Genomic DNA, 11,900 nt, shown 5'->3' on the forward strand with positions numbered 1-11,900 from the left:
AAGAAAAGTATTTCATTCACTTGCTAAAAAAGGGCATGTGCCTGTGCGTTTGTACTGTATGGGTGTACTATCTCTGAGACAGTGGTTTCCAATTGTGTTTTAGAATAGGAAAAAAGAAACCCTGAAAAACCGTTGCCCCTTCCTTTTAAAAAGTATATATAACATAGTATTAAGTACAATGAAAAATAAATAATAATAAATGATCTGTTTTAAGCTTTACTGAAAATGTAAACTGGATGTTATCTCAGCGTTTCAATGTTTTGCCTTCATTATTCTGTAAACATTTCTACATTGCTGAATATGTAACATTTTAACAGTCAAAAATATTATTGTAAATAGCTCAAAGAAAAAAAAAACAGGTGATACTTTGAAACAATACAAAAGCATGTGATGAACAGTCTGAAATTTAAAACTTTTTTCAATGAAAATCTCCCTCTCTCTGTCATTTATACTAGTCAAATGTTGTTGTTTTTTTATGTTTTTGGAAGAAGTCTCTTTCTCTCTATAACTGAACAGATAACAATGGTATCATATAGTTACCATAGTTATATGGTAACATTTGTATGTCCTCCTTATGCAGTTATCTTCATGTTAGTGGTTACTTTCTCAATAGTAAAGAAAGAAATATGAGAAAATAAACAGGCAGCTTAGAGAAAGAAGTATCGTATACTCACCAAGACTGCATTGTTTGCTGAAATAGAAAAAACAGTAATATGGTAACAGTTTTCCAATTTAAAATAGTTGTTTTTCTAGTTTATTCTATTTTAAAATGTAATTTATTACTTTCATTCCAACATGCTGATTTGGTTGCAATAGCTAATCGAAATACTCTTTGTTTTCTCTCTTTCTCTCCCCATCCAGCCTCTGGTTAGGGATCACCACATTGACTCATCTTTGTATCTCAAACCTTTCACCATGTTGGGTCAGTTCTCCCCTACTGTGTCCCCCACACCACCCCAACTTCAGCCCTTCCGCTTCCGCTCACGCACTGAGTCCATAGACTGGAGACGTCTCTCCGCCCTTGACGTGGACCGCGTTGTGCAAGAGATAGATATCAGCATGCTTCAGGACTTTATTATGACCGTAACGTTCTGTGCTGTGGACGGCGAGCGGTGTCCAAACTGCCGTGGGCATGCCGACCCTTCTTTGATCAAGCTGCTTCGTATGTCTCAGCTGAGCACTGAGTACCTGCTGCACTGCCAGGACTTCCTGAGCACTCAGCTGTCAGGACTGGAGGAGCGTCTGCAGGGGGCGCTCTCTTTGGTCCAGCAAGGAGAAGAACAACGAGCAGAACTCGAAAAAAATCTCCAGGACGCCAAGCTGGAGAATCGACGGAGAAAGAAGTTGATCAGCACTCAACAGCTCCTTCTGCAGGCCAGTGCTAATAATTATCACAAGGTGGATTTCTTAAAAAATGGTACACATAAAGAGCTTTCGAAAAGGCTTTTAAAAATGGTTCACTCACATTCAGTACAGATCAAAAAGTTTGGGGTCCATGCTATTTTTTTGCTACTTTGAAAGAAGTCTTATGGTCACCAAGACTGCGTATATTTGATCAGCAATACAGCAAAAATAATAATATTTAACTTTTTTTTTTAAATAACTCTTTTCTATTTTCATAAATTTTAAAAGTGAATCTATTCTTGTGATTATCATCAATGTTGAAAACAGTTGTGCTAACTGTATGTGGAAACTGTGATAATTTAATAGAAAAATTAACATTTGACAGTTCAAAAGAACAGCATTTATTTGAAATAGAAATCTTAAGATACATTGTGCATGTCTTTATTGTGGTAGTACTGAGCCCAAACTTTTGAATGGTAGAATATCTATAGGCTAATAAACACACTTTTTTATATTAAGGTGAACTGTCTTTTTCGTGCAAGAGCCTAGTAAGCATAAAACCAGATCTAATGTTTCGATCCCTTTTCCTTGTGAAAGTGCCAGTTCTGTGAAAAATCATTTGTCAACTACTCCTACTTACAAGCGCATGTTCAGCGAAGACATCCTGAGGTCACAGATGCAGGTTGGTGAGAAAATGTGTCCACACACTCAAACAAAATTTCATAAAATTTCAGATATGGGAAGCTAGCACTTTAATTTCACTTAATATGTTTCTATGATGTGGTAAAATAATAAATATTATTTTGTCAATTCAGAATCACTTGTGCATGTGTGTTCTCAGAGAGGCAGAAAAAGAGGAAAGTCGAACAGATGGAAGATGGGATAGAAGAACTGAAGGAGAGACTGAGAGTGACACAGTTGCAGCTACAGGCAGAGAGAGAAACCGATATTTTGAGGCGGCAGCATGTGAGTCAGTGTTTGAATCAAGATCCAGCTCTAATACATATAGCTCTAAACCTCTTAAATAACCCTATTTCTTTCTACTGTATGTCTATTTCCAATGTCTGGTACTTGCTGAACATTTGAATGTTTTATTTATTTATTTACCAGTTTAGTATGCCTTATAGGTCACCTAAAAAATGTCCTAGCTGCTCTTTTCAATTACAACGAAAGTGGAAGGGGACTTGCAAATGAGCATTTTTGGGTTTGGCAATATCTGATTGCATTGTATTTTTTATCAAAATGAAAAAAAAAAATGTTTATTGGGGGAACTCAAAAGTTTTTTGATCAAACCCTAAAGCACTGAAATATAATTTTTCCTCCTTATAATACTGAGCGCCAAAAGGGATGGGAAGAAAAACAAACATTTTGTGAGCAAATGCAAAAGTTGCATAAGAAAACAAATCAGAGGCTAAAATCAGGCTTGAAAAATGCCATTTATTTATAAATTATGACAATTTTTTATGTTAAAATCATACTAACATTAAAGGGCACACGGGAACCAGTATATAAAGTAATAAAATAATCCAGTTCATGACCACTCCAGATGAAATACCCGTTTAAGTACCTTTTTGTTATATAAATAAAAAAGAAAATATATAAATGTATTCTGTCAGGAACATGAAGAGCAACAAAGGAGAGAACAGTCAGAGAAACAAGTGCTGGAGAGATGGAAAGAAGAACAGAGAATGAAACTTCAGCAGGAAATTGGAGAGCTGAGACAATTGTTTCTCCAGGAGTCAAAAGATATGGCAAGCAAGAGCTCATCCATAGAGGCTGTGAGTGTACACCGGTTTAATAAAATGAACATTGTAAATTGTCACCAGTAGATGGAGACAGATCCTTTGCTATGTATTTCTACCAGCCATTCAATAGAGGAGCTATTGGAGGAACATGTAAGATGTTTTTGTATGATGGAAAAGTAGATTAGTGTTGTTGTAATAATTGTCTGTTATTTGTCATTGTTTCATATATAGAAACTGCTGGTGTTGCAGAACAAAGATGTAGGTCTATTTAACAATGCCAGTTTACAAGAGGAGATTGACCTTGAGAAAGAAATGAGAGAAAACAGAGAGAGAGAGCTGAAAGAGATAATGGCGAGGAAGGTAAGATTTCTCTCCTTGCTCAGTGAGTCATGCATGAGTAATTAATACAATGCACTTTTAAAATCAGTGGACATTATTATTCACTGTCCTCTAAACTGGCAAGAGAGGGATTATTCATCTACAACTCAAAGGCAGGTATATGGTGAACGTGATTTCACCAAGTACCACATGTTCCTGGATTATCATCTTTTGTTGATCCTGGAACAACTTTCCAATCCAATCAGATTTGAGGGACAAATTTACAGTTTAAGTCAAGTTTAGGCGTAGAACCAGGGTGAATACGTAAACATCAGTGTTGTTCACCTTTCATTACCCTCTGATTTTAGGGAAAGGTTATGGGTTGGGTTACGTTTAGGGGTAGGGATTGAGTTTTGGAGGACTACATTTTGGGACAGGAATGTTGATTCAGGATCTACAAAATATGTTGATCCAGGAACATGTCTTACTTGGCAAAATCATGGTGACCACAAGGATATATAGAGTAGGGGTGTAACGATACACAAAACTGACGGTTCGGTTTTCCCACGGTTTTGACGTCTCGGTTCGGTTTAGAAAGCCAAATTTTTTTTTTTTTTTTTTTTAAACAGTGGCTTAATTAAAAAAATATCTTTTGTCTTTTTTTCCTTTTTTAAACAGTGGTTTAAAGACAAAATATATATTTTTTTCATTAAATTAATTCAATTAAAATTAAACATTTCACAAGGATTGAAAAGAAATCTACTATAATGTTGTAAACTATATAGGGAGCCGCACATTACTATAACATTATAACATTACTATAAAGGTTTTAGCCTAGACTTTTAACCTAAATTTAGATGCTATTTATGTTTTAGATATAGTAATCAACACACAACACATTGTATGAAAACATGGAAACCGAACATAAGGCAGTTTTTGCATTAACTTGTGTTTTTACTCTAATTTGTTATTGAAATATAATAATTTACACAGTTGTCATTTTCATGAAAGATATTTTAAATATACATTAAATAATCAAGATATCATTAAAAGGTTAAGTAAAATATAATATATAGGCTAACGTAGTGCATTTATTTAGTGCAAGAGTTCATTTATAGGAACCAAAGTTGTGGACACTGAATCACTTGCCTGTTGAGGTAAATATAATGCTAGTGACAAGCTATGCTGTTTTATTGACGTCTTTCCGCTGCTGAAACACTGATTGAGCGATTACACAATTTCATGATGCCTTTCAGTAAGTATACTGTTTCTTTCAACATACCTTCAGGTATCCATTCTGTAATTGAGGAAGAGATGATTGCGCCACTCGAAATTTTTGCCCAAAACATAAATAAAGTGAGCCAACTTACTTAAAACTACATAGTGAGTTGGCTCACGTGATTTATGTTTTGCATTTCAGAATTCCTTTAAGGGAACATAGTGAGCATCGGTGCTCCCTGGTTTTCATGATGCATTGTGGGAGTTTTTAGGGAGCGAACGTTTCATTGCACTGTAACAATTTTGCGATTGAGCAAGCCTTTTAAATGGCTGACTCTTTGAACAGTGACCTGACTACTGACCTAACTAGAGAGCTGATTGATATGCACCTACAGTACATACTTAAATGCATTGAGTTGCTGCCATGTGATTGGCTGATTAGATATATGCATTAACAAGCAGTTGAACAGGGGTACCTAATAAAGTAAGTATTGTTAGTGTAAAGTAAGTTTTTGTTGTTTTTAATCTTTCAGAACAGTGAATGGAAGAAGAAATACCAGGAAGCACAGAACAGACACCAGCAGAAGCAAGAGGAGGCAAGTATTTCTGCTATTCTGGTCTTGGCAACGTTTTAGAATCATCTCATGTATATCATCTTGTATGTGTATGTCACAGCTGAAGAGGGAGAATGCCAGGCTTCTGGAGGCCTTGTCTGTTGAGAAAAACTCTGGCTCCAGTTTGAAGAAACTTCAGCAGCAGGTTGTCTCTCTCTCTTCTCAGTTGAGCCAGAAGGACAGACTCATCAAATCTCTGGAGGAGAAGGTTGGTTATTTACTTCACATTCACAAACAGTCGAAGAAAGTGAGCAATAATATCATGCAATTGTCAGAATTAGTTTCCTTAAAGGTAGAGTTCCACTAGTTCCACTTCCAAACATAATTACAAAAATAATGTTTCCAGATTCCAAAGGTTTCCCCAAACTGACCCACTAGCCCTCCTGCTTCAACATCCCAAGTTTATTGCAGGACACCCTGTAAAAAGAAGCACCACAGTGCTTACACTTTGGACAACCGTCAAATTTATTAACATGTTATTATTTTAAAGTTATTCTAAGTATTTTCACATTTAACAATTTACACTTTATAGTAGTTCATAATTAGATTATTAAAGGGATTGTAGTTATTGTAAAATGATCTCCTTATGTCTTGATTCTTAAACGCTAATTATCTTTCTAATTGATGCTTTATCACACAGATTAAAAAACGGTCGGTCATTCCAGTCTCAGGTAATGAATTATATCTATGTGGACTTACTCATAGCTTGATTAAATAAAATATTGTTGCTTTGAATTAAGTCTAATCTGGTTTGGCCCATTTCTCTCTCTCATTTGGTAGTTCCAGTGGTTTCTCAGAATACCCAAGATTCTCCTGAGGAGCTAGAGGAGGAAGTGGAGAGTATGTGGTTCAGTTGTTTCTAGGTGCAGTATACTGTATGCATACACCAGTCATGCCATTGTGTATTTAAAGCAAACTTGTACATGCACCTCCAGGCCTGGATGATTCAGATGAACCCCAGTGGAAAGTTCGAAAGTTACACAAAGGAAAGCCAGAGCTGGTGAGAGAGTCTAGACCCATTCTAGAAGAATCACTGGAGAAAAAACTGGAGAATATGGGACTACGGAAGGTAGAGCACATTATAGACACATTATAGCACATTATTCATTTTGGACCATGGACACATGAATATTATGTAATTCAAAAACATTGCTTAGTGGTTAAAGTGATGATGTTTTGGCAGGGTACCAAGGGCATCTCTAAGCAAACATTTAAGAGTCTGAGTCTACTGTTGACTGGTCAGCGGGAGCAGAGATATAGACAGCAGCCAAACCTTCAAAACCATAGAGACAACTTGGTACATGAGGTCACCAGGCGAGTGAAAAGCCTACAGAAGAGCCAGGGGCAATTAACACCCAGCACTTTGAAACAGAGTGAGCAGAAGTGTTATTTATCATGCCACCACACTACCCATATTCATACATATTTCTTATATTTTTTTCATATCATGTTCTATTTGATTGCTACTCATTTGAACCAAGATCAGTCAACCGTGTTTATCTTTTTTAGAGGGAAAAAAAAATTCAACACCAGTGAAGGAAAAAAGGCTCAGATCTAGTGAGGGCACAACGCCGTCCATTCAGAAAGCCAAAAGACTACAGCCAAAAGCACTTATTCCAACACCCACCCCACGCTCCAATGCACCTCCTCAGATTCAGACTCCAAAAACAAAGCAGAAAAAGAACAGGTATACTTTTTTTTTACAATTGGAAAACATTCAGACTACTGAAAACACAAATGAAAACGAAAACATGAAATATATTTGTGAGGCCAAGCAGCTTTTAGCTTAATATCAGTCTTTAATTAATATATTTCTGTCTTCAGCACACCACCTTTCAGTTCAGATGAGGATGAGACAGTTGAGGACAGTGCCTATGTTACAAGCTCACGGGCCAAGCCATCCACCTCTGTCCGCCTTGTTCAATCGGGATCACTGATAAACCCAACAGCTGAGCCTGATTGGACAGATAGTGAGCTTTCAGAGGCTGCAGACACACCCAGAACTCCCAATCCACATGGTGAGCAAATACCAAATTACCTATACATATTTATTTATTTTAATCACAACATGGCCATTTGGAACTAGTCTGAATAGAATTTTATTCTTAGAATTTTATTTAGAGAATTGAATATACAGTATATAAATGATGTATATAATCACCGCTCCCTGACATCTTTATCAATGTCTAAATCATTTAGTTAAAATAGAGTTCTGCTGTGATTTATGTATTTTTGTAGGCCAACCTGGAAGTTACTGTAGCATTACCCTGGTTCCCTTGAAAAAAAAAAAAAGGAAATTTCTAATGGCTTTTAATTATTATAGAAAATAGACATGTGACCAACAAAAGTTTGATTCTTGTACATTTGTGATAATCTTCACAAATTAACACAACTTTTGTTTTCATTTTGAAGCCTAAATACAATCACCAGCAGTAAAAGGCTAAACGTAGGCTGTAAACAAAGTGCAACACAGTCGCAGACTTTAAATTTTTCAAAAAAAAAAAAATTTCAAAACAAAAAAATCACTGAAAGTTTGAGTTAGATTGGTTTCCAAGAGCATATTATAAAAAAGCAGACTAGTCAGTAGATGAGTTTACCTGTTCTAGAAGATGACATTTAATGTCCTCGAATAATACCATTTAGCCACTTGTAAACAACCGCCTTTTTCAAGACAAGTAAAAGATTTTAAGTGTATTACTGATGTATTTCATCTTGTGAAATAAAATCGTTAAAATGTATTGAGCTTGTATTAACCACAGACCTTATTTCAGGCATTTAACCAAAAAAAAAAAAAAACAGTTCAAAAAACCTATTGACGTCAGGATGATGGAACCGAAAGTGCTAAAATCTATGGGTTTAATGGGTTTAATCTAATGGGTTTTGGCTTACAAAAATGTATCATCCTTGCAACACTCTATAACAAAAGAATAGACTGACTTTTTAAATGCCACCCATAGAAATTTGGGTATTTGAATTCTATATTTTATCATATTTAATAAACTTTTGTGGACAGGGGTGAAATTTCTTTGAATTTCCTTGCAGTAAATTCCTTCCTGTCATTCCAATTCAATGTCCTGTGGGATGTGGAGAATTCAGTTTAATTATAGTTTAGTCTTACATTACAGTATTAGTCGGTTAACATGAATGGTTTATGATTGCAGGTTCTGTTGTCCAAACACTGACAAGAAGTTTGGAAAGACAGTTAAGCACACCAGTCAAAAAGCCTGTAGGCGGGACTAGGGTTATGCCACCATCCAGCCCCTCCCCTCGTCCTGCCATTGTAAAACAGAAAGCGGTAAAAAAAAAGCTTGCTATAAGCTATTTCCATACCTATAGAAATCTTGCTGCAGAAATATAATTTGTTGGGTCTTATTCACTAACCATGCGTACACACAAATTTGTGCATGAATTTTGCTTATGAAATGAACATTCATGATCCATCAATAGCTTCCATTCTAAAGTTTATTCTAAATTTGCAAAAAATGTAAGAAAACGGAAACCACTCATACACAAAAATCACATATTGTTGGTGGCCTTATAAACATGTTAAGATACAATTTTAAACATAGATATAGATATTAAATATATTTCATTTCATCACATACAGTATATGAAGAGTTCAGATGCAAAAGCCTCTAAATGCCATTTGAAATTTTGTTCTAGAATGATATTTTTTATCAAGCTTGTATATTAAATTTCAGTAATTTCACTTAAATGGCAATGAAGATTACCTATTAATTGTCATTCAAGTGAAATTACTGAACTTATATATACAAGCTTGATAAAAATGATCATTCTAGAAGAAAATTTCAAATGGCACTTAGAGGCTTTTGCATCTGAACTCTTCATATACAGTCCTACTCGACCAACTCCGAGCCGAATTCGAATTCGGACACGCTAACAAGGCGCTAAAAACTGCTCCTCTTGAGGCCAGGGGAGTGAAGGTTTACACTTGCACCGCACAGGGTTTTTCTGTCCAATTTAACAGATGAATCTAGAATCAGCGTCTGGCCGTCGGTAAGAGAGAGAACTCTGATTGGCTGTTCAGTTTAGCGAACGAGTCAGAAGTGATGAAATCAAGCAAAAGTGATGAAATCAAGCAAAGAAAACATGACGGCAAAGACAGAAGGTTGTTCTAATTTCACATCATCTTACCTGAGCATTCCACTGCGTAAATATTTTCATAATAACATGAGCTGCGTGGAATAAAGAACATGATCAGCATGATTGATATTCAAAGCGGTTGCAGTCTTAGTTTTGCTTTGCCTTTTCAAATGAAGAATGTAGATGAATATATCTGCTTAAATAGACAGTTGTTAAGTGAGGTTTACACGCACAGCTCTTACTGGCCTACGTCCGTTACATAAGCATGTGTTTTAGATTAGGCGTAAAGTTTTTCTGAGAAGCTCAAATGTGCGTATAAATACGAACAGTGTATGCAATTATTAGTGAATGAGACTCTTTGTCTTTAGTATTGGACTGAATGGCTTTGTATCATACCTGTCTTCTAGCTGTCTGATGAAGATAGTGATTTCGAGCTGTCCTCCATAGAAGAGCTCACAGCAAACCGTGCAGGAGTACGCAAAAGTTCAGAGGTCGGCGGAACCTCGGGGACCAGTGCATGGAGTTCAGCGGCCAGTAGACCAGGAGCGTGGTGATAATGTGTGATGTGACCTGTCAAATAAATGTATCTTTTCACTCCAAACCCAAAATTGCACTTAGACTCGTATATAATTTACAAGTGCATTTGAAAAAAAAAAAAAAAATCATTATCATAACTGTACCCTCAATTTGTAGCCAAAAATATCAGCCATTATTTGTTTGTGTGCTGTAGTATAACCTTGAGACACTTAGTTTTTTATAAACTGTGCACTTGATTGAGACACATTTATTTTTTAGCAGCCAAGCAGGAAGTAAATTTTCAATTAGCTTTTTATATATATGTACAGCAAATTACCATTTGGTTTCAAAACCTTGTGTGTGTGTGTGTGTCTGTAATATTTAATTATAATTGATATTTGAAATAAATCTTAATCTTATATTGAAGACTTCCTGTCAATCGTGAATATATCATATATATGGGGCAATAAATATATGGTTGCTGTATTGATGAAAATGAAAACATTACTCGTGACCTTATGAAATATAATTTAAACAAAATCAGGTTAATAAATGTCTGAAGGCCCATTCACACCAAGAATGGTAACTGTCTGTCTATTATAAGTGTGCACTACAGTTATGTTGTCTGCTACTTTCTGAGTGTCCAGAAATGCGCTATATAAATGTGATTAATTATTATTATTATTATTACTTTAAATACTTGTTCTCTTTATAGTCTCTTTAAAGGATTCTGATTGGCTGTCAATTAGTAATTTGCTCATCAACTGAAAAAAAAAGCATGCTGAAAGTGATTCCAACTATATAGTTCTTCATCTTTCATAATTTAAAGCAAGGCATCATCATTTTAAGTATGCTTATAGCTGTAGAAGTAACAATGCAAAGTAAAACAGTAGCTAATGAGAAAATATTTCAAAGTAAAGGTGAAACACGATAGTTTGCAACAAGTGAGTTGGCTTTAAGTTCTGACCAAATAAGCGACCATGCAGGCTACAGTCGCCACAATAGCTTGGCTGCATGTTCTTATCTCTCGGGCAACAGAGTTGGGTTCCTTGCCATTCTTATCAGCACACATATATCTCAGAATGAGATTAAATGTTGAATCGCACCCCTCTCCGTTTCTCACCAGGCAACGCAAAACCTGCCTTCCTACCTGCTCTTTCAGCAGCGGCCTGGCGATTGTTTGTCCTATTTTACACCGTGACCTAGAATGGCTTGCATCCTCATAAAGAGGCATAAAGGTTTCTGGCCTTTAAATTCTGTCCCTGCCTCTGAGCTCTGATAGCCTGAGTTGCTGCAATCATTGTGGGCCCTCCATTAGCGAAGTCTCGGAGAAAAGAAGCCAAGGCGTGCAGTGTTGGTGAAGATGAAAGACTCTCCAGGGAAAATGGTGACAAATAGGGTGCCATTTACAGCCTTTTACCCATGGTTACCTGGCTTACTTCCTCTGTAACTCTTCTTCACTATCCACTAGATTGATGCCTAGTTGCTATTGCAGCTCAGCTGTCACTAGAGGGCGCAGAGTGTGCAGAATAAGCGGCTTGTATCACAGCAGGAAGCAAATTTGCAGAGCACTTGATAAGAGTGTTTCTTTTCATTCTCTTTTCTTTCTCCGAAGCCCCAAGCGGACACAGTTTGTTTGTACTTCGAAACTGGCCTTGAGGATTTCGCACTGAATGTGGGCCAGTCAAGAAGAGGACAATTAGGATTTTTAGCCACATTTCACACTCGAAATAAGTGTTGAAACAGTCAATCCATAGTTCCTCACAATCTTCTGTGTCCTTGTTCTTTATCTTCTGTCCATCCCGAAGCTCCATAATGCCAGCGCTGCCGCTTTCAGCTGACAGACAGAGGATTTCAAATCCTCCAAGATGAATGCCCGGGGGCCCGGCTTCAATGAGCAGCATCCACTAATACGCAACACCAAGCACACGAAACAACATCCAGCGCGGCTCTCGCGGAAAGACCGGGAAATGGCAGATTCAAGTGACATTGAAATAGTTTTTTGTTCTAACACAGAGGAAACACAGATGCTTGAAACTGA

The 11,900-nt window shown here is 36.5% G+C and overlaps 1 protein-coding gene across 1 annotated transcript; it reads left to right on the plus strand.

Moving 5' to 3' along the window:
• Positions 1–863: 863 nt before the first annotated feature.
• Positions 864–9,944, plus strand: dzip1l (DAZ interacting zinc finger protein 1 like). The gene is made up of 15 exons (XM_089134128.1): positions 864–1,398; positions 1,942–2,026; positions 2,186–2,310; positions 2,961–3,122; positions 3,321–3,449; positions 5,159–5,221; positions 5,301–5,447; positions 5,880–5,910; positions 6,020–6,079; positions 6,175–6,308; positions 6,423–6,612; positions 6,749–6,926; positions 7,064–7,257; positions 8,401–8,534; positions 9,751–9,944. The coding sequence occupies exons 1-15, from the start codon at positions 916–918 to the stop codon at positions 9,895–9,897; spliced, it is 2,262 nt and encodes a 753-aa protein (XP_088990254.1). The 5' UTR covers positions 864–915; the 3' UTR covers positions 9,898–9,944.
• The last annotated feature ends 1,956 nt before the right edge of the window (positions 9,945–11,900 follow it).

The sequence above is a fragment of the Pimephales promelas genome, chromosome 8 (genome assembly GCF_988280905.1).
Source record: "Pimephales promelas chromosome 8, fPimPro1.hap1.1, whole genome shotgun sequence".
Classification (NCBI taxonomy): domain Eukaryota; kingdom Metazoa; phylum Chordata; class Actinopteri; order Cypriniformes; family Leuciscidae; genus Pimephales; species Pimephales promelas.

Excerpts from the sequence above, each read along its gene's own strand:
- dzip1l (XM_089134128.1), top strand. The coding sequence starts at position 916 with ATGTTGGGTCAGTTCTCCCCTACTGTGTCCCCCACACCACCCCAACTT. Across the intron at positions 5,448-5,879 it reads TCAAATCTCTGGAGGAGAAG|ATTAAAAAACGGTCGGTCAT; the intron begins GTTGGTTATTTA and ends TTTATCACACAG. Across the intron at positions 5,911-6,019 it reads GTCGGTCATTCCAGTCTCAG|TTCCAGTGGTTTCTCAGAAT; the intron begins GTAATGAATTAT and ends CTCATTTGGTAG.